Raw genomic sequence first — 21,892 nt, 5'->3', positions numbered from 1 at the left:
CTGTGGTGGGGCGGAAATGTGACTAGAGAGATTCAAATGGAGTTTAAAGACAATAAAGACAACCTCAGAAGAGCAAACTTACTTTGTATTCAGGCCAAATTTTTTCAATCTTTCCATGAACATGGGCATGTCACGGAGATCTTGCCCAATAATGGTGTAACGATCGGAGTCCATGCTATAGCCATCTAGCAAATGTGCAAAAAAATGTTTTTAAGTGAAATTCTGTGTTATGGTTTACAGTTTTAAAACAAATTAAAATGCAAATTAATTTGAACTACACTGTTCTCGAAATGAAAGGGTTGGGAGATTACTCCTTTTCAGTACTTTACCAGACTGAAGAAGTCACAAGAATATTGGAGGTTCCTCTCGTTTTCCTACCCATCTGACTTGTCCAATTCAAGGTACTTGCCTTATTAAGCTAGGCACGCTGGAAATGTGGCACCCATCAAGCACGACATGATCAAGGAATACCATTTATCAGGCTATGCATGCTAAGGGTACGTAACTCATCAAGCTGGCCATACTTGAGGTACATAACTCATCAGACTTTGTGGGCTTGAGATGCGGCTCTCAAAAGGTTAGGTGCACTTGAGATGCACGATTCATTAGCCCAGTTGAGCTCAAGGAGAAATTATGTCATCATCGGACCAAAGATCAGTCCATTTCAATCAATGCTTTGCTTCATAAGCCCCTGTAAATTTTGAAAAAGATAAAGATACATCTGTATAATTTTTCTATCTCACCTATCAGCAGGCTACTACTCGAATGTGTTTCTATAATTGGCTTTGACAATGGAGGCTTTGTTCTGCAGGAAAGAGCAAATAGTTACGTGTTGTTTATCAGCAATCTTATGACGTTTTTAACTGTTTTAGAGAAAAAGGAGGAATTTCAACAATGGTAAATCACTCATATATAAACATTAAAAGACCAATTTAATAAAATTAACAGCATCATTCACACAAATGTTACTGAATATAACAAAGCAGATCCTTAGTAAAGATAACCCAAATCTTTGTAGTTATTCGGAATTGAAATGACTTGCCTGAATCTAATTATACTGCAAACTGAAAAAGCTTCCTGCTTTCCATTCATGGAAATTCATTTCCATTTAGGTGTCAGTAACTGTATTTATTTATATGACATCTGTATAATGAAAATCATATAGTGTGCACTTCCAGGCACAAACGTTACTTCCTGTAACACTTGTATCAACATTTAGAATGTAAACTTCCTATGCAAATATTTATAATGGGAAATCTATATGTAAACATTTATAATGGAAAATCCTATATAAAGATTTCATCATTGTATTTTGTTAATTGACCAATTAAGTCACTGAAAATGCTTTTTGAAAAAAAAAATTTCATTTTTCCCTCAATAACTAAAATTTCTAATGTCCAAAGTATGGTTTTAAACAAAATGAAAAAACACACTCTACAATAACTCAATTACGTTTATCTATTGAATTGCCTTTTATGTCCCTTAATACCTTTATTAATGCTTCAGTTCCTCCAAAAAACCCAGGTTTAGACTTGATAGTTTTGATCAGAAGACTATTAGCTGAAAACAGATTTTGCAGTCTGGGCATTTGCAGTGTGCACAATTTTTCAGAATGTATTAGTAGAATTTAGCTAGCCAAATGATACAATTCTTTGGTGGGGAATGGCATGATCAACTGTGTTAAATGTTGGGAGATGAATCCAGGAGGATTAAAGTACTGGGAGATAATATGTTCAAGGGCTTTGCAGAGAAAAAGGAGATTGAAATAGAGCAATAATTAGTCAGGACAGATGGATCAAGAGAGTGTTTTTTTTAAAAAAGGAGGCTGGATGTGATGATGGTGGCTTTGAAAGGGAGAGGGCCATTGCCCGAGGAAAGGAAACCATTGACGACGTTACCTAGTATGTGACTAAGAAAGAGAGTTGAGTGGGGAGGATCAAGGAGATAGATATATTTCTTAATGCTGAAGGGATCAAGGGATATGGGGAAAAAGCAGGAACAGGGTACTGAGTTAGACGATCAGCCAAAATCATTTTGAATGGCGGAGCAGGGCCGAATGGCCTACTCTTGCTCCTATTTTCTATGTTTCCCACTATTGATGTTAAACTAACTGGTGTTCAATCTTTGATTCATATCTCACTATTTTTGAAAAACAGATCATGCAAGACACTTTTTGTATGGAGCATCAGTGTTGATATTTCCTTACATCTTTCCCTGAAGATGCTAGACTGTATCTCATCTGGTAGAAACATCTTGGTATTTTGATTTGTTTGTACTTTATCTATGCTGACAATCGCAAATTCTACTGGTAAGAATGATGCTTGTTTGCCTAAAGAACCTTTAATAACCTTAGGATTTGGTGGTTTAACTGTAATGAAATAATAAATTAACTAAGTAAATTAGCTCTAATGTAATCAGTCTCTTCGATATATATGCTCTAAACTTGGCAATGTACCCCCAATAATGTAAATAATTTTGCCCCGCCCCACTCACTGTCTGATTTACATGGGCCTTGGGGGCAGGCTTGCTGCCAGCTACAAGTCATAACTATTTTGTTTTCAGCTTTTCTCACTGATTAATAAGCAAAGGAATTGTAATCACATAGAACAGCCATACACCAGAGAGATGTAGCCCCAAAATTCAAATTATGTTGCAACTGAAGGAGCTGGTTCCAAAAAGTGAGTGACAGCACCCAGCTGTGCAGCACTGGGATCATCTGATTTCCCTCTGCGCAGTGCACTTGTTGTATTATAATAATTTTAAACTTTGGCTTTATTTTATTATATTTATACACATACAATCAAGTAATGCCGCTGTTGAGCGCAACAAGCTTTCACCCTGTACTCAACAACCAGCAACATGACATTCAAGACCGAAGGCTACATTGGATATGGGAAACTAAAGAACTACTGGATGAGTCACGACACATACGAATGCTCAGAGAAAATATGCCTGCTGCAGAAGTGCAGATAACACTGTGCAAGGACTATGACTTCTAGGCTAGCTGCTGGAACGCAACAATGTACAGGAAAGAAAGACCACTGCAGTCCACGTGGCTGGTCCCAGTGTCTATGAAATATCATATTCTGTAATACCTCTCATACCACAGTTAACAAATTTGTCAGGTATATGCAAAGTTCTCTAGAATTTAATGTACAAATTAGCCCCCACTGCCTCCCTTGGAAGTCCATTCTATACACTGACCACCCTCTGCGTAAAGCAGTAAAATTTAAACTATGTTTTCACCCTCCCTCTTCTCAGTTCAAGGCTATTGTTTTTCTGTTCTTTTATAATGATGATCAGGCCTTCTATCTATACATGTACATGCTGCCTCAGTACTGCTCTTGCATTGTTTTGCACAACACTGTGCCTAGGCTTAGATACAGTACCTGTGCACTGTGTAGTCCCTGTAATGTAACTAATCTCGGTCAAAATATAGTAGCTATGTCCAAGTGTAGTTCTTGATACTGTAATTTGTCCTTCACTACAACTGACATTTATATCAGTTTAAAACAGACTGAGCTGTGACATTCTACAAATTGGGTCATCTGCCTTGAATACCAATCTTCAGTGCCTGCAGCCTGCTGTTTTTTTTAAAAACATGTGCAAATTCACTTTGTTTTCAAATTCAACACTTGAACACAACTTATTCCCAAAAGCCTTTTTCTGTGAAAAAATAAAAGATCAAAAATCTTGAAACCTGTCCAAAAAGCTCTGACCACAATCTTTCTTTGGATATGGAAGTTGTGTCAGGGGTTACCAATATGATACCTCTGTTCAAAAGGAGAAATGATAAACCAGGTAACCACAGACTAATTAGCCTAACATTGATAGTGGGCCTCCTAGAGGCTACAATATGGAATAAAATTATTTCTCACTTACAAATACATGGGTTAATTAAGGGCAGCCAGTATGGATTTGTAAACAGCAAGTCAGTGTCTTGACAAATTTAGTACAGTTGTTTGAGGAAATGAGGTAGATGCTGTGTACGTAGATTTTCAAAAGATGTTTGATAAGGTGCCACGTGGAGGCTTGTTGATAAAATTAAGGTACATGGTATTAAAGGGAGTGTGGTAGTATGGATATGAAGTTGATTCAAGATTAGAAAACAGAGTAGTGATTAACAGATGTTTTTCAGACTGGAGAGATGTAAATAGTGGTGTCTCCCAAATTCCAGAGTTGGGCCCAATTATATTTGTATATTAAAAATCTTACATCAGCTTGCATCTCCTGTCAACATTTTCCATTATGAATTCCAATGTTCAACATATAATGGAAACTGCCTGTATAAACTTGTCACACTATAATGGCACCCACTCTCCATTGGGGACACTGCAGTACTACTGCTGGTGGAAGCATGTAATTACAGCCAACAAGTTGACATAGACAGTTTCCATTCTAAATGTGGACATAGGAATTTATAATAGAAATATAAAAAGGACAGAATGTATGACTTTAAAATGGAGACTGAATTATATCTGCACACCGAGTTCTAATTATATCTCACCCTCTACCGCTGGGAAGAGGAGAACCAAGTTGCACCACTCCATGGCACATCACATTAATACATTGTTATGCTGTGCCAATTCCTCTGTCCTACCCCCTCCCCTTGAAGAAATTTGAAATTGTAAATGAAGCTGGTGATCTAATAATCAAAAGGAACTTACTTGATCAAGTGTATTTTTCTCATGACAATCATTGGAAAGTCGACTTCAAAGTATTTTTTTGGAAGCATGTTTTGATCCTGGGAAAAAAAATTATGCCAGGTAAAAAGAAATTTAATAATGGGAAATAGTTTGAATAGCTTTACTTCAAGAATTTCCAGAGTAATCTGTGCAAGAATTTAAATCTGTGCATATGTGCAAGAAGTCCACTTTTAATCCAGGAAATAGAAAAAATAGCATTCTTAAAGAAAGAATCAGTATTAATTTTAAGTGGGTATTGTTCTTAGTGACCACGGTACCAGTAAATCCATTTATAGTATTATTCCCATGAATCTCTATTCTTCAGGAAGTCATCTCATTGGTGGTGCCGATAATCATTATTGAGACAATTACAATTCTAGATTCATAGAATGGTTACTGCACAGAAGGAGGCCATTCGGCCCATCGAGCCATGCCAGCTTTGTGCAAGAGCAATCCAGCTAGTCCCACTCCCCCACCCTGTCCCTGTAGCCCTGCAAATTTTTTCCCTTCAAGTGCTTATCCAATTCCCGATTGAATCTGCCTCCACCACCCCCTCAGGCAGCGTATTCCAGATCATAACCACTTGCTGCCTAAAAAAGTTTTTCCTCATGTCGCCTTTGGATCTTTTGACAATCATAAATCTGTGTTCTCTGGTTCTTGATGGGAACAGTTTCTTTCTATCTACTCTGTCTATACCCCTCATGATTTTGAGCACCTCTATCAAATCTCCTCTCAACCTTCTCTGCTCTAAGGAGAACAACCCCAGCTTCTCCAGTCTATCCACATAACTAAAGGCCTTCATCCCTGGAACCATTCTAGTAAATGTCTTCTGCACCCTCTCTAAGGCCTTCACATCCTTCAGAATGGGACACAATACTCCAGTTGAGGCCAAATTAGTGTTTTATAAAGGTTCATCATAACTTCCTTGCTTTTGTACTCAATGCCTCTATTTATAAAGCCCAGGATCCTGTATGCTTTTTTTTAAAAAGCATTTTCTCAACCTGCCCTGCCACCTTCAACGATTTGTGCACATATAGCCCCAGGTCTCTTTGTTCCTGCACCCACTTTAGAATTGTAACCTTTAGTTTATAATGCCTCTCCTCAATCTTCCTACCAAAATGTATCACTTTGCACTTGTCTGTGTTAAATTTCATTTGCCACATGTCCGCCCATTCCACCAGCCTGTCTACGTCCTCTTGAAGTCTATCATTATCCTCCTCACTGTTCACTACCCTTCCAAGTTTTGTGTCATCTGCAAATTTTAAAATTGTACACCCAAGTCAAAGTCATTAGTATTTATCAAGAAAAGTAGTGGTCCTAGTACCGGCCCCTGGGGAGCACCACTGTATACCTTCCTCCAGCCTGAAAAACAACCGTTCACCACTACACTCTGTTTCCTGTCACTTAGATCATATCATATCTATGCTGCCACTGCCTCTTTTATTCCATGGGCTTCAACTTTGCTGACAAGCCTATTAGGTGGCACTTTATCAACACCTTTTGCAAGTCCATATACACAACATCAACACTCTCTGTTACCTCATCAAAAAATTCAATCAAGTTAGTTAAGCATGATTTGCCTTTAACAAATCCGTGCTGGCTTTCCTTAATTAATCCACACTTGTCCAAGTGACTGTTAAATTTTGTCCCAGATTATCGTTTCTAAAAGTTTCCCTACCACTGAGGTTAAACTGACTAGCCTGTAGTTGCTGGGTTTATCCTTACACCCTTTTTTGACAAGGCTGTAACTTCAGTTATATGGATAGACTGGAGAAGCTGAGGTTGTTCTCCTTAGAGCAGTGAAGGTTAAGAGGAGATTTGATAGAGGTATTCAAAATCATGAAAGATCTAGATAGAGTAGGTAGAGAGAAACTGTTCCCATTAGCAGAAAGGTCAAGAACCAGAGGACATAGATTTAAGGTGATTGGCAAAAGAACCAAAGGCAACAGGAAAAACTTTTTACACAGTGAATGGTTATGATCTGGAATGCACTGCCCGAAGGGGTGGTGGAGGCAGATTCAATTGTGGCTTTCAAAGGGGAATTGGATAAGTACTTGAAGGGAAAAAATTTCCAGGGGTACGGGGAAAAGGCGGGGGTGTGGGACTAGCTGGATTGCTCTTGCAGAGAGCCAGCACGGAGTCGATGGCCAAATGGCCTCCTTCCGTGCTGTAACTATTCTATGATTTGCAATTCTCCAGTCCTCTTGCAACATCCCCGTATCTAAGGATGATTGGGGGATTATGGCTAGTACCTCCACAATTTCTACCCTCAGCAACCTAGGATGCATCCCATCCAGACCTGGTGACTTATCTACTTTAATTACAGCCAACCTTTCCAGTACCTCCTCTATCAATTTTTAGCCCATCCAATACATCAATTACCTCCTCTTTTACTTTGGCAGCATCTTCTTCCTTGGTAAAGACACATGCAAAATACTCATTTAGTACCTCGGCCATGCCCTCTGCCTCCATGCATAGGTCTCTTTTTTGGTCCCTAATCAGCCCAACCCTACTTTTACCACCCATTTACTATTTATATGCCTATAGAAGACTTTTGGATTCCCTTTTATGTTAATTGCTAGTCTATTCTCATACTCTTTGCCCCTCTTATTTCCTTTTTCACTTCCCCTCTGAACTTTCTATATTCAGCCTGGTTCTTACTTGTATTAGCAACCTGATATCTGTCACACGTCCCCTTTCTCTATCTCTTCCGTCATCCAGGGAGCTCTGGCTTCGGTTGCCCTACCTTTCCCTCATGGGAATGTACCTAGACTGTACCCGATCCATTTCCTGCTTAAAGGCCGCCCATTGTTCGATTACAGTTTTGCCTGCCAATCTTTGATTCCAATTTATGCGGGCCAGATCCATCCTCAACACACTGAAATTGGCCCTCCTTCAATTAAGTATTTTTACTCTAGAGTGCTCCTTGTCCTTTTCCATAGCTAATCTAAACCTTATGATACTATGATCACTGTTCCCTAAATGTTCCCCCATTGACACTTGCTCCACTTTACCCACCTCATTCCCCAGAACCAGATCCAGCAATGCCTCCTTCCTCGTTGGGCCAGAAACATACTGATCAAGAAAGTTCTCTTGAACACACTTCAGAAATTCTTCCCCCTCTCTGCCCTTTACACTGTTACTATCCCAGTCTATATTAGGATAATTGAAGTCCCCCATTATCACTACTCTATGACTAAAAAGTAGTTTCTAAAAAGCTTTTAGCTGTATCAGTAAGACTGTGTAATGAACCGTTGGAAGTATGTAAGCTTTACAATCATAGGAGATTACAGTCACGGATTATATTCAGGTTTCATTTGTAGTGATTAGCACTCGCCAACATTTCATAACCTCTGACATAATATAGCTTATAGCTCAATCATTACTACAAGCTATATAAAATCATCAAAAAAAAAACCCTTTCCCTACTATCCTCTACCCTCTTCTGCTCCTCCTGGCTGCCTCCTATTCCCGCTGCTCTCTCCATCTATCCTCCTTCTCTCTCCATCTATCCTCCTTGTTCTTTCCTCTCCTCTCCTCTTCCCATCTGCCCCTATCCCTCTCCCTTGCTCTCCCCATTTCCTCACCTTCCTCCCTCCTGGGTCCAATTAGCCCCATGCTCAACCTTATCACTACATCTGGTCTTGAATCCCCACATGCAATGACACAGGAGTTTGACCAGTACATATATTAGTGAATTTGCCATGGCATTGCACAAAGGGAGTCAAGACCAAGTCCATTCTTAAGGCAAAGAGGGGTTAGAGGGCAGGGGATTAGAACAGGGAAAGCAGGCATAATTCAATCCCAAATCGATAGTCATACATTCCACCCTTATCTTTAGATTGTCAGTATAAATTGCCATGTCCGTATTTGTGATGGAAGTTGCCTTTGTAAACTTGTCACACTATAATTATGCTCTCCTGCCACTGGCGGCACTACAATACCTCCACTGGGAGAGGGTGTAATTACAGCATGACAAGTTTACATAGGGAGCTTCTATTATAAATCATCTAAGTGCCCAATCATATTTTGTTGATAACGTCTCCTGCTGTTATACAAACAGTGTATGTTCCAACTCACCACGAGCATTGCCAGAGAATAAAATCAGGCATATTTAGTTTAAAAAACCACTTATGATTGTCCTTTAGTTTTTGCTACACATATTTTTCTATTAGAGATATCTAGTTTCATAGGATTTTTTTTCTACTTGTTTCCAACATTTTTCTAAAAATTAGAAAGGGAAGGGTCCCTCATTTTTTTCCCCATTTGACAAATAAGTTTTTTTTTGGGGTGAAATGACAATGTTCTGGTGTGCCAGATTGGTGGGACATTGGGATTTCTGTCTGAAATTTCTCACATAGTGAGTTCTCAACCGTACTGCCATGGGGAGGCCACAAGTACAGTCCAAACACTTCCCAACAGCCTGGGAGCAGGTCCCCAGCCTGTCCTCTCAGCTGGATATAGTGTTTGGTGTATGGAAACTGTAGGAAGAAGAAATAGATAGAAAATAAAATTAATTAGCGAAAAACCTTTAAAAATATATATATTTTTAATAGAACAGGAGGGAGGGCTAGCTTGCTGACATCAGGAAGGTTGACAGAAAAGGATCTGAATTGTGATTTTACCTATGTGGGAGGTAACAGTTTAATGTGTTCATACACTATGCAATTATTTATAACCACTATTTATGTCTAAGCATTCAAATTAGTACATGCATAATCTTGTACAACCCCTCAGGGGTTACAAAACTGTTGACTCTGATTGCGAGTTTGTTTAAGATCCAAGCCTAGTTTTAGGACATATTTTGCTGCATAAAAAATTGTTTGAAATTACTCTCTCATAACTGATATTTACTATTGCTGAACTTCCTTTTTCTGTGCTTGAATCTTTTGAACAGAAAATTAGTTTTAATGTATAGCTTCAGAAAATTAATACAGGGTTTCAAATTATTGATTTTGCCCCGAAAATTATTAGGTCTCTTGGTGGGAGCCCATCTAGGATATATTGTCCTCCCCTTCCCAATGAGAGTTCAGCTAATAGCTACTATCTTCCCTCTCCCAAAAAGAGAAGTCCTGTTGCTAGAGACACTATTCTCCTCTCCCAACGTGAGCCTAGCTGCCAGAGTTAACAAGACAATTTGAACAGTGGCACTAAATCTCTCTCTCCAACCTGTATTTCATTAAACCAATACACTGTACTTTGCATATTTACTTAGTTTATGGACGCAGTACAACAACCAGAACATTGGCCAGTTCCTTCATTTTGGAACAATGTGACGTCCAACTCCACTGACGGATTAATATTACTCATTCAGGTCTTGCTCTGTACGGATGTACTGGTTTTACAGACAAACCATCCACTCTCCATGTATTAGGCCTCAAACCTGTGCTTCTGAGTTTTCGAATGACCAACTGCTGACTATCCTTGGGGGACGGGCTGGGAATGTAATGACATGGTTGGCAATGGAAATTCGGAAATAAGTCAACCCCTCTCCGTGCCAGGCTCGATGATCCAATACCTGAATGAGGCAAATTAACAATACCCCAGGAAACGGATGACTGACCAGCGAGTCTAGCGCGCTAATGGAACCTGGAAGGGTAGGCCTATTACCGAGGCCTGGGATTCTCCCCACTCAACTCCAGATAACCCTGAATGCTAATGGGTAGGGTGCTCCTAGCTGGACAAGCAGGACGCTCATCAGAGTTCTGTACTTCTGTTTTAACTGCTTAAACTCCAGTAGCCCTGCACACATTTGGAATCCCCTAAGCCTCAAGTCTGCCAACCTCAGGCAAACGGAAACTCTACGTGTAGATGTCTCCAAACCAAGCTGCTGAAACTCAAACATAATGATGGATTATACACTAAGGGTCCAGAAAATCCCAACATTCTCTAAACCAGTTCTAGAAAGATTGACAAATTTGGCTGACCTTTCCAATAGGGCTAAGTCATATTTCTAGCATAGGAAGCAGGTCCAGGTGGGCAGAGAGCTACGCACAGTGGAACTGAAATCTTTTTTAAGAACAGAAAATTCAATCACCTTGCAGCAAATATCAATTTATATCTGGTGCAGTACCTACATAAATAAAGCACAATGGGGTCTGTTTGTAACTGGTACAGTACCTATATAATTAAAGCAAGAAAGTACTTTCTGTTAGTACTTTGTATAATATCTGTGTAAAGCAGAGTGCCTTTTATTAGTACTTCATATGGTATCTGTGTAAAGGACAGTGCCTTCTGTTAATACGCGATACAATATCTACATAAATAGTGACATGTTCCTATGTTATGTTAGTACCTGGTACAGTATTTGTGTAAAGCACAGGTCTCTCTGTACCTGTACCATAAAACACAGTGCCTTGTGTAAGTAGTTAGTATAGTATCTATTTAAATTAGGCATGTGTCCTGAATAATAATTTAATATAAATTCTGATAGGAATGTCTGTAGCTGGCTCTGTAACTTCACCTCTGGAAACTATAGAGCCAGTAATTGTGAGCAGGGCTGACATATTTTTGTCCAAATCATAAAAGTGACTGTTTTACCATTGTACAGTATTACAAGCCAATATTACCTTGAGTCTCCAGAATGTTGTGTCCAGGCCGGCACCAAGGTTTATAACCTGACAATTACAACTGGTTTTCTTTATAAAAGCATCCAGCAATATATTCACTGCCTTTACACGGGCATAATAACCTACAAAGAAAAACAGCACCATTAACGATGACTCAAAGCTTACCCCATGACTTAGTGGATAAATACACTACCTAATGCAGACCAGAAAGATCTCAGATTTGAGTCACAATTTGTGCTGGTTTAGCTGATCTTAGGCAGGGCAGCATTTCCAGTGCTTCAACTGGCCTAAGTGCCCTTGGGCTAGAGACAGAGAAAATCAGCTAGGGTTCTCCTGGAAAGTGCGTGGGTGAACATGGATGAGGAGCAGGTTAGGCTCGACTGCTACATTCCGTGGTCAAATAGCAGCTGATACTTACCGTTTAGGCTTACATGTGAAGGCATGCCACTTGGGCGAGATAGCAGAGGCCTACCATCATGTGTAGAATTGTACTCCCACAAGAATCGGTGAGGATGGTGGTGGGGGGGGGGGGGGGTGGAATTGAAGGAAACAAAACACACGAACAAAATAAAATTCAGGCTTACTATTAAACAATGTATGAAAACTTTTTGTTTTCCCAGTACAATTAAAATATATTAATGCATGAAGTGTAATGCACTGGGTTGTGCATGGACTCCTCGCATGTTGCGCTCTTAACCTCAGTAATGCCCTCAAGGAAAGATTCAGCATAGAGGCCAAGCACTATCCCCTAGGAAGCAAAAGTAAAAATGAGAGGCACTGAGCCAGCCATCATAGATATCAAGACTGTCCCATCCCCCAGATGAAGGAGGCGTGCCTATATTCAGCAGAACAGCTTTGGAGAGAAGGAGCATTAAAAAGGGTTCCTCCGAAAGCTCAGCAAGTTTATCTGGTGAATTGCTGAACTACGGAGTACAGGAGGATCTGAATTTCAATCCCTAGTCTGTGTTAAATTAGCTGATCGCAGCCATGTGGACAATCAGCCCTGTGCCATTTAATTTAGGAAGGGGAAAATAGGCTGGGGTTCCTACCGCTGATCACTATCCAGCAACCTTGCTGGAAAGTATATATTTTTTTGTGAGGACAAGATGAGGCTGCCTTGTGATGCAGTCAGTCTGCTGACACTCACTGTCTAGGCTCATAAATGAATAATGCCCACAGGGGTGAGGTGCTGGAGGCTACCAGTACCCCTGGAACTGTACCTGAACAAGAAGTCAGCATCTTCAGGAGGGGAGCACAGAAAATTTGAAACACACAAATCAAGGCATAAAAGTATAGCAGAAGGATTTAGCTAAAGCAAATAATGTGTGGTAAAAGCAACAAGGTTCTATGCTTGTGATACATGCATGAGATACATCTACCTCTGTGCCACTTGGTGGCGTAATAATGCAACAGCTTTCAGTCTGTCTCTAAATCGATTCAAAATATTACTCAAGAAAATTGGTCAGGAAAAGGGTGCTTGGCTATTGTTATTTGAATAAATACCCAAATCTGACCACTACATGAATGTCAACATCACAAATAGATTCTTTCACTTTGTCAAATACTGCTCAAAGTGCTCTCCCTCCATGGTACCTTAACCTCACTGTCCCACTCCTTAGCATCAAATCTAAGAGAATGTGTATTTTTATTATTTATGAACAGTAAACAGTTAGGGCTCCCCTGCTGGTTCAGTGCCTTTATCCAGTGAGCCCGAGCCACATAGACCACAAAGGGTCTAGTTCTGTGCTAGGTTAGCTTATTTCAGTTGAATGGTGGTAGGGACGCTATATTTGGCCTCAACGTCTCTGGGTAAGGAAGAACAAAAATCGACCAGCGTTCCCACTCCTGATCACTATCCAGTAACCTGTTCTGAAAAGTGGGCATGTGTGGATATTGATGAGGACAGAATTGGGTTTGGCTGTGATGCTGTCCACAGCTGAACACAGACACTTATTGTCTTGGCTCACACATAAAAAACGGCCACTTAGGAAAGATGCTGTGCCCATGGAACCAGAGCAAGAAGTCAGTCCTTCAAATGAGATGGGGAACATATTAGAAAAACATATGAAGAGAAGAAAGGGGCAAGCAAAGATGCAGGGAATTACCTCTGTTGATTTCAGGAGCTTTCCTTTCATTTGGCTGTTTTATAAAATACTGTATGTATGGGTCCTTCCAGTAGTTCATACTCACTGCAAACCTGCCAAACAGAAGAGATAAACATCAATGAGAAACTCCTCTGAAGTTGAACTAACAGCAAGTTGACATGTGTTGTAGATTCTTTTTTTTTTATTCGTTCACGGGATGTGGGCGTCGCTGGCAAGGCCGGCATTTATTGCCCATCCCTAATTGCCCTTGAGAAGGTGGTGGTGAGCCACCTTCTTGAACCGCTGCAGTCCGTGTGGTGACGGTTCTCCCACAGTGCTGTTAGGAAGGGAGTTCCAGGATTTTGACCCAGCGACAATGAAGGAACGGCGATATATTTCCAAGTCGGGATGGTGTGTGACTTGGAGGGGAACGTGCAGGTGGTGTTGTTCCCATGCGCCTGCTGTTCTTGTCCTTCTAGGTGGTAGAGGTCGCGGGTTTGGGAGGTGCTGTCGAAGAAGCCTTGGCGAGTTGCTGCAGTGCATCCTGTGGATGGTGCACACTGCAGCCACAGTGCGCCGGTGGTGAAGGGAGTGAATGTTTAGGGTGGTGGATGGGGTGCCAATCAAGCGGGCTGCTTTATCTTGGATGGTGTCGAGCTTCTTGAGTGTTGTTGGAGCTGCACTCATCCAGGCAAGTGGAGAGTATTCCATCACACTCCTGAATTGTGCCTTGAAGATGGTGGAAAGGCTTCGGGGAGTCAGGAGGTGAGTCACTCGCCGCAGAATACCCAGCCTCTGCTACTGTAGTATTAACAGGGTGACTAAGCAAATAGCTTTACTAGGAAAGCACCAGCATACTGAACTTCTGCAATTCCTACTGTAGATAGGAATGGGAGAAAATTGTAATCCTGCTTAAACAGACGGTGTTATGTTGGGTACAAACAAGTGACTGTAATGAACAGATTTGCAAACTACATCTTTGAATTTATATCAAAGCTTCTAAACATTAGTTTTTCAACTCAGCTTTGGGCAATAATTTTATTTCTTCTTATGCCAAACGCTATTGCATGGTTGACAGAATCAGCTGCTAGCCTTCTCAGATGAACAACTCTCCAATTTTCTTTCCCAATAGGAAGTGGCTGATCTCTGTTCAGCCTAACGGTGTGACACTACTGATGTTTAGAAGCTCACTACGTGTAGAATATCAACCTACACCACGTTGCTCACAAAGGAATAATACACCATCACACTCCAGACGTTTTTCATATACAGCCTGTCCCATTCCTCCAATAGCTTTGCCATTCCTACCTTTTACAAACTGTTGCATCATCACACGTGGAGCGGACTGCTTCATCTGCTGTGTCATCGGACCCAGTGAAAGAATGGTTGGTAGCCATTAGATTCTCACACTGTGGGGGTAGGAAATATTGTACCACTATTATTTTTGAAAAGAGTATTCCTACCTTCCACAAACTCATTCCCAGCTCCCACAAAGTCATAAAAATTGACTATGGTGCCATCTTATTTCTCAAACTATTTCCCAGTGATATCATTTAACATATACTATTTTCCTATTACTCATACTTAGATCTTAAAAATATAAAATGTTGCATTTCCTTACAATTACTTGTACCTATAGTTTAAATTAAAACATTTGAAAGTTGCTTTGTTACAAAGATTATAGTTTATATATACATAGAGGCTATATTGATAAATTAGTTGCACTGGAGGTTAGATTCCTGCTGTTACACTGAGATTACAAGATATGTTAGATTACTACAATGAAACTGCACAGTTACACTAAATATAGAATGTTACACAGAAATTATTCTGAGGGGCAAAACTGTTACTCTGTTGGGTGAGGAGCATAAACTCAATTAGAATTATGCGCCTGAAGCTGCTGTCGGATCCTCAATAAAGTGCATTGACGGCTGTACAGCACTGGCGGATCCCGAGTGCTCACAGACACTCTGCTAATCCGGACATTCCTTCCCTTGGACTTTTGCTGTTGTTACTGACACAGGAAAGCAACACCTGCGGTTCCTGCCTACGTCACGCTATTACCTCTGACACCGCAGCAATACAGCTCCCGATTGGCGCTCGGGGCCAAAATGATCGGATCAGCTCATTGGCCAGCACTAATTGGGTGACGAGCAGAACGTGAAGCCGGGGAAGGCACGAGTCACGCCTCCCGGGTTGCTTTGAAAGCGCGCACTCGAGGGCTAAGAGTGCGGTTGCAGTGCACGCGCATTAGGATAGAGAGCGCGCTTTGTTACATAGAAATTGACTCTAGCCTGTCCCCATTGGAAATTTCGGATCTGTGCGTGACTTTGCAGCTTGTGCAAAATATTGCGGATGTTGGAAATCTGAAATAAGTGCTGAAAATACTCAGCAAGTCAGGAAGCATCTGTGGAGAATGGAACAGAGTTAACGTTTCAGGTCGATGACCCTTGGTCAGAACTGGAAACAGTTGAAGATTAAACAGTTTTCAAGCAAGTACAGAGCCAGGGGGGGGGGGGGGGAGAGGGAGGGAACAAAAGGGAAGGTCTATGTTAGGGTGGAGGACAGGAGTGATTAAATGAAAAAAGGATGATGGTGCAAGACAAGGAGGGTGGTAATGGGACAAGTAAAGAAACAAAAGATGGGTCTAGTGGAGCTGTAAATAGCAACATTACAACCATTACCAGCACTTGCTGTCTGAAAAAAAGTGGAGCAGTGGTTATGATCTGAAGTTATTTAAATCAATGTTGAGTCCAGAAGGTTGTAAAGTGCCTAAACGAAAGATGAAGTGCTGTTCCTCGATAACGGTCTTTGACCTCAAAAGTTAACTCTGTTCCTTTCTCCACAGATGCTGACTGACTTGCTGAGTATTTCCAGCATTTTCTGCTTTAACTTGTATTCCTCCCTGTGTTACACTTGTCCCTGGGAACAGTGAGTGCAGAATTTCACCCATGGGACAAATGTAACACATGGCGAAGTTGCTAGCCCTTTATGTTCAATTTTAATACTACTTCAAGAAGTTTGTATATTGTAATTAAAAGTTTCATCTTTGTGTTTAAATCGCTCTATGACCTTGCCCCCTACATTTCAAAAGTACTTCATTGGCTGTAAAGCACTTTGGGATGTTCTGAGGCGTGAAAAGCGCTATATAAATGCAAGTCTTTCTATCCCTGCAACCTCCTCCAATTCTATAATTCCCCCCCCCAAACTCTGCAATCCTCTTGCCTCATTCCCCACCTCACCATTTGCAACTGTGCCTTTAGTAGCCTAGACCCCATGCTCTGAAATTCCCTGCCTCAGCTTCTCTTCCTTTCCTTCTTCAAAACCTTCCTTAAAACCTATCTCTTTGACCAACCCTCTCCCTTGTAATCTCTCCTTTGGCTCAGTATAAGTTCTTTTCTTCTCCACAAATCGCCTTGGGATTTTTTTTCTATCTTAGAGACGCTATATAAATGAAAGTTGTGGACCAGTGTGAAGGGAGCAGTGTCAAACTGTTAAGTAAAGAATGGGAATCTAGTTTAGCTCAGAACATGCCACTGATCAGCAAATATTTATACCATGTTAAGTTTTCTTTATAAGATCTGAGCTTCCTCCTCTGAATCCATTACCCCGACCCCTTAGCGTTATCTGCAACTTATACTGACATGGACTGAGACAGTATATCGAGGTCATTTATGAATGCCTGGAACAAGAGGGGTACACACCCTTCGGGCACATAACTCAGTACATCCCTCTATTTTGACCTAGCTCCGCTTCTGACTACCCTCTGGTTCCTTCCTTTTTGGCTGGTTACGAATCAATGTTCATGTTACCTATACTACAGAGCATAGGCAACAATTACGATTTTCCATTTCCGGACCAGGCATCCCCAGTGTAGTTGAAACTGCTTCGATAGAGTTAGAGATGCTTTTACTCCAAACTTTGTATATGCTTCTTTTTGTAGTAACTGTAAGTGATACCATTTGGTGCCATTAGATGGCAGAAAAGGCAACTGTTATATGTTAATGTTGCAGAAGATTGATCAATGAATGATAGGGAGTTCTAACCAGGTATATATAAGAATGCTCCAGATCATAATCAGACTTTTTCTGTAGACTTCACATTTTCACCTATATTTATTTGATTGTTTCCATTTTTCTGCCCCCACATATGAAAACATACAAAAAAAAGTATGCAAAAATTATAATGTTTTGCTAAATAGTAAGACATATTTGGACCTTAAGCTGTTGATATACCAACATTCCTTCACTCATATTGGAGGATGTCCAGCGGGCCATGTCATCCTGAGAGAAGTAGCCTTTGTTGAACTTTTGGTGCACTCAGATTATATTAACCCCCAGGTATATGAAGCCTGCTCAGGACTTTCACAGTGATCTCTAGAACATAAGAACATAAGAAATAGGAGTAGGCCATCCAGACCCTCGAGCCTGCTCCGCAATTCAATAAGATCATAGCTGATCTACCTCAATGCCATTTTCCTGCACCATCCACATATCCCTTGATGCTTTCAATATCTAGAAATCTATCGCTCTCTAGGATATTTGCTTTGATGGTTTCTATTGTGAGTGCTACTACAGCCAGGGGGAGAGTAGAATGCCTGCTGACTTCACCTGGTGAGGGTGAAGGATGGGGAAGTTCAGCTGCTAGTGTTTACTATGGATGCAGCGCTTGGGTAGAGGAGGCTGATCCATTTGGTGAACCTCTCCTGAAGCCCATTCTCTTTCAGGTAGGCCTACCAACTCTGTTGAACTTTTTTTCCATGACCAAGGATCCACCTCAACAGGCAGATGGGGCCTCCAGCAATGAAGCCATCCCTCAGTTCTGCACTGAACTATCAGTTTAGATTATATGCTCAAGTCCTGGAGTTAGGACTTGAACTCACAACCTTCTGACTCAAATGTGAGAGTGCTACCACTAAGCCAAACTGACAGCTAGCTTGTACAAAACGCTGGTGTGTCTCCACCTTGGTATTACACACAGTTCTGGGTACTGTATCTCAGGGGACATCCCGGCCTTAGAGCGAGTACAAAGGAGGACAACAAAGTTGATAATTTGGACTGGGGACCAGTGCTATGAGGAAAGACTAAAGATAATTTCTTTCACCAATTGGTTGGCATCAACAGAATCCAATTATTCATGTGCCACTTTCCTGATCAGCAATTTCAATTGTTTACATTAGAAAAAAAGTTGGTATAGAGGTGTTCTTATTGTTTTGTTTAAGATCTTCAAGGGAATAGATAAACTACATCATGGAGTGATGTTCAAAGTTAATACATGGGGATTTTTGGCAGGTAGCAATATCAGTGATGAAGTGGTATAAAGAGTCTGTGTCCTTTGGGACTAGCCTGATGAATGGAGATGGTTTTTCTGGTGATGAACTGTTCCGCGTTAATAAAGAAATAGGGATATACTGGGGAGAGAAACATGGAAAGGTTAACTCAGTACATCTGGTGATGCATAATGGATAATTATGGTCCCCTGGAGTTGGTTTGATTGCCTTAGGCAATTGGAAAGGAATTTCCCAGAGTTTTTCCTGAAATTGGTCAGTATTTTTGCCTCTTGAAGGAATTAGCATTACCTTTAGCTGGGGACTGAATCAGTAAATGAAGCTATCGGTGATTTTAAAGAAGAGCGCAGCATATCCATTGTGAGCCATTTTGTTAATTGTAACCAATCCTAATATGAACAATTGAAATTGCTGATCAGGAAAGTGGTGCATGAATAATTGGATTCTGTTGATGCCAACCAATTGGTGATAAAAATGGAATCATGACCAGATGTAAACTACCAAATGAACCTTTGTGTTGAGAACACCTTTGTCCAAAGGACTTGAAACTGCTTGATTCCAAGTCTTGCCTGTAGGAGGTTGCCAAACTGTGCTTGAATACAGAGCACTTCATTACCATCTGTGCTGTGATTAAGTCAAAAGAGGTGGCAGCCAGGGGCAAATACAGGCTCCTTTAGTACCTGGTCTAATTAGGGATGATTGACAGAGGGCTAATATGTCAGAAAATGTTTATCATTGTAATTTAAAATATAAATGACTACACTTTATAACACTTGTATGGAGAAACAATACAACTTTCACTTAAAAAGTGTCTTTAACGTAATAAAACGTCCCAAGACATGGAAATATAAGTGAAATTTCCTTAGGTAAAGCATGATGACAAAATAACATCACAGTGTAGTTTCAACTGATTTTGGGGGCTAGAAAAACTAGAAAAGTAGTCTTTGCAATCCATTTTATTTTACAATGTAATAGAAGTATTATGAATAGGATTATCATGTGATAAGACAAATGAAGTTAGCCATTGAACAGAACCTTGCTTGGGATATTTATCATGTTACATAATGGGACCTGAAATATCCTGTATAAATTACAGTGGACGGTAATGGAAACAGTGAAACGAATGCATATTTTTGTTAAATCACACCAGTAACTGTTTCAGCACTCTCATTTTGCATTAATCATCATTGGTGTCCCAAACTCGCAATACAATCTACACTCTCGTGTTCTAATGGTCGAATTGGTGACATCATCTTGATCTGGTCGATAATTTATTGCTATAGCATGAATGAAAAGTTAAAAAAAGTCAAGGAATGCTCAGCCTCAAGAAACAAAGGCAACTGCAGTCATTTGATTAGTCAGGGGGAGTACAAATTATGTCATTCCGCTTGTGGGATGTACGGTTGTAATGAAACACACCTCTTAGATTACTCCACCGACTTTCACTCCTGCTAATCATGAGGGATCATCCATAATTGCACTCTTTTTCACATGGGTACAGATCTGACCTCGTTTTTTAAAATTTCCAAATGAGTATTATTAAAATATGACAATAATATATATACACACAAATACATACACATAAGGAGCATTACCTGATCATCTCCATTCTGTACAATCTTGTGAAAATGTTGACAACTATGGATGGTCTCTTAACTCTGTAGCAGAATATATGTCATGAATAGACTAAGGACTTTGACCCCCAGTACTAGACTTTTTCTGTGTCTTTTAGGCCCCAGTACAAGACTTTGATGTTAAAGCCAATGTCCCCTCCTCCTGTCTTGCTTTGTTGTTGTTTACCCGCCCCCCTGGTAACGGAAATGGGGTGTAGAGGAACTTCCGGCTGGCCCTTGGTTGGGTGGCGGTGCACCCTGACTGCGAGCTGAGAGTATCGCAGTGGAGAGAGAGTGGAGCCCCCGGGGCTTAGTGTATCCCGCCGGAGAGAGAGCGGAGCCGAGCCCAGCCCAGCCCGAGGGCTACAGTGTATCCCATTGGAGAGGGAGCAGAGGCCGAAAGTTATAGAATATCCGATCGGCGAGCAGAGCCCGAGTTGGAGTCTCCGCATTTACTTGTATCCGATTGGAAATAAAAGAGAGCTGGCGGGAGCTCGAGTGACCGCACACTGACAGCCCCGCGACCATGGTGCGCACGGCGGCCTGGGGCTGCAAGACACACGCTCACTGAATTCATTTTAAGACGGAACTTAAAAGAAACCGACCAGGAGAAACAATGAAGAAGCAGTTCAATCGGATGCGGCAGCTCGCCAACCAGACTGTCGGCAGGCGAGTACCGTCCCGAGAGAATGCGAGGGCGGGTGGGGTGAACCGGGAGCAGGAACTCCCGATGGGAGGGAGAAGTTTGAGGGTTCGCCGGAAAGTTGGGGTTGTGGAGAAGATTGACTCTCCGACTCCTTTTGGGGCTCGTTGGAGTCGCATCCACAACTTTCAGCTGGCTTGTCCCGTCGCTCTGCACTGCGTTTTGGGAGGGCGCCGGCTGGAACTGAACTACGGCATTCAGACCAAGGTGGCCACGGTCCACCAGTTTCATTCTTATCTCAGGGCTCAAAGTTCCCTTCCGGAGGGCGGAGGACACAGGGCTTCAGCAGAACCTTTTGGGTTTTTAAGGATGGGGCTTATCTGCGTTAGAGTTTTCCATACATTATGTTGTGGCTTTATGTAAAGCAATGAGGTGACGGTAGATGAAGTGTTGGGTAACTATTATCGTGTCGGTAGGTTTCAATGCAAATCACGTCATTAAATAAAGTAGCTGATTGGCCACTCGCGTGTAGCTCGGCGCTGTTGTCTTTGTTAAGGTGATCTATTTGTTGCTTAAAGCTGTCACAAGTGTTGACCAATGCACGTTACTGAGAACCCTTCAGACGCTAGTGTGCACAAAGCAAGGTCGGACACTGAGTCCGGCAATATCGCAAAACAGTAACTTTATGGAAAGTGGCGGAAGTGTCCTCGGAACTGGGTTTATGTCTAATCGCTCACGTGCTGTGAAGTGCACAATGTGAGCGAGTGGTTTGAACATCTATCTCCAAGCTGCGCGTATGCTTAAGTGATGGGGCTGTGGAATTAAACATATAACGTTTCCCATTGCGGCCCATTTAATCTTTGCGCTGACTCATCGCGAGTGGAAGAAGTGATCCACGGACCTCCCACGTACAGATCCGGGCCCATGCAACAGACTATATTCCTACAGTCCCCACCCCCTCCTAGCTCCAGACTCCTCCTCGTTTATTTCGTCCTGGGTTCTGATCCATTG

General features: G+C 41.4%; 2 protein-coding genes across 8 annotated transcripts in view; one reads left to right on the top strand and one right to left on the bottom strand.

The window, feature by feature from the left end:
• lcmt1 (leucine carboxyl methyltransferase 1) overlaps nt 1-20,415 on the bottom strand; it is a 31,784-nt gene extending 11,369 nt beyond the window's left edge. Inside the window, exons 1-8 of one of the 3 annotated variants that reach the window (XM_068003009.1) lie at nt 20,221-20,415; nt 17,556-17,714; nt 14,647-14,747; nt 13,360-13,451; nt 11,255-11,376; nt 4,668-4,744; nt 744-805; nt 83-185 (exon numbers count right to left, since the gene is read on the bottom strand). In XM_068003009.1, coding sequence (XP_067859110.1) covers nt 83-185; nt 744-805; nt 4,668-4,744; nt 11,255-11,376; nt 13,360-13,451; nt 14,647-14,747; nt 17,556-17,615 — 617 coding nt within the window. In that variant the 5' untranslated portion in view covers nt 17,616-17,714; nt 20,221-20,415. Of the gene's footprint in view, nt 1-82; nt 186-743; nt 806-4,667; nt 4,745-11,254; nt 11,377-13,359; nt 13,452-14,646; nt 14,748-15,188; nt 15,401-17,555; nt 17,715-20,220 lie in introns of those variants that run through there. The other 2 variants (XM_068003011.1, XM_068003010.1) reach the window with 2 other exon arrangements.
• Nucleotides 20,416-20,447: 32 nt separating this feature from the next.
• Nucleotides 20,448-21,892, top strand: part of arhgap17a (Rho GTPase activating protein 17a) — a 108,290-nt gene continuing 106,845 nt past the window's right edge. For 3 of the 5 annotated variants that reach the window (XM_068003005.1, XM_068003003.1, XM_068003006.1), the window contains exon 1: nt 20,449-20,907. In XM_068003005.1, the coding sequence (XP_067859106.1) occupies nt 20,855-20,907 (53 nt within the window). In that variant the 5' untranslated portion in view covers nt 20,449-20,854. Of the gene's footprint in view, nt 20,908-21,892 lie in introns of all 5 variants that reach the window. The other 2 variants (XM_068003007.1, XM_068003008.1) reach the window with 2 other exon arrangements.

The sequence above is a fragment of the Heptranchias perlo genome, chromosome 22 (assembly GCF_035084215.1).
Source record: "Heptranchias perlo isolate sHepPer1 chromosome 22, sHepPer1.hap1, whole genome shotgun sequence".
Lineage (NCBI taxonomy): Eukaryota > Metazoa > Chordata > Chondrichthyes > Hexanchiformes > Hexanchidae > Heptranchias > Heptranchias perlo.
The sequence above is the reverse complement of the archived record's forward strand: the minus strand, read 5'-3'. Positions and strand labels throughout refer to the sequence as shown.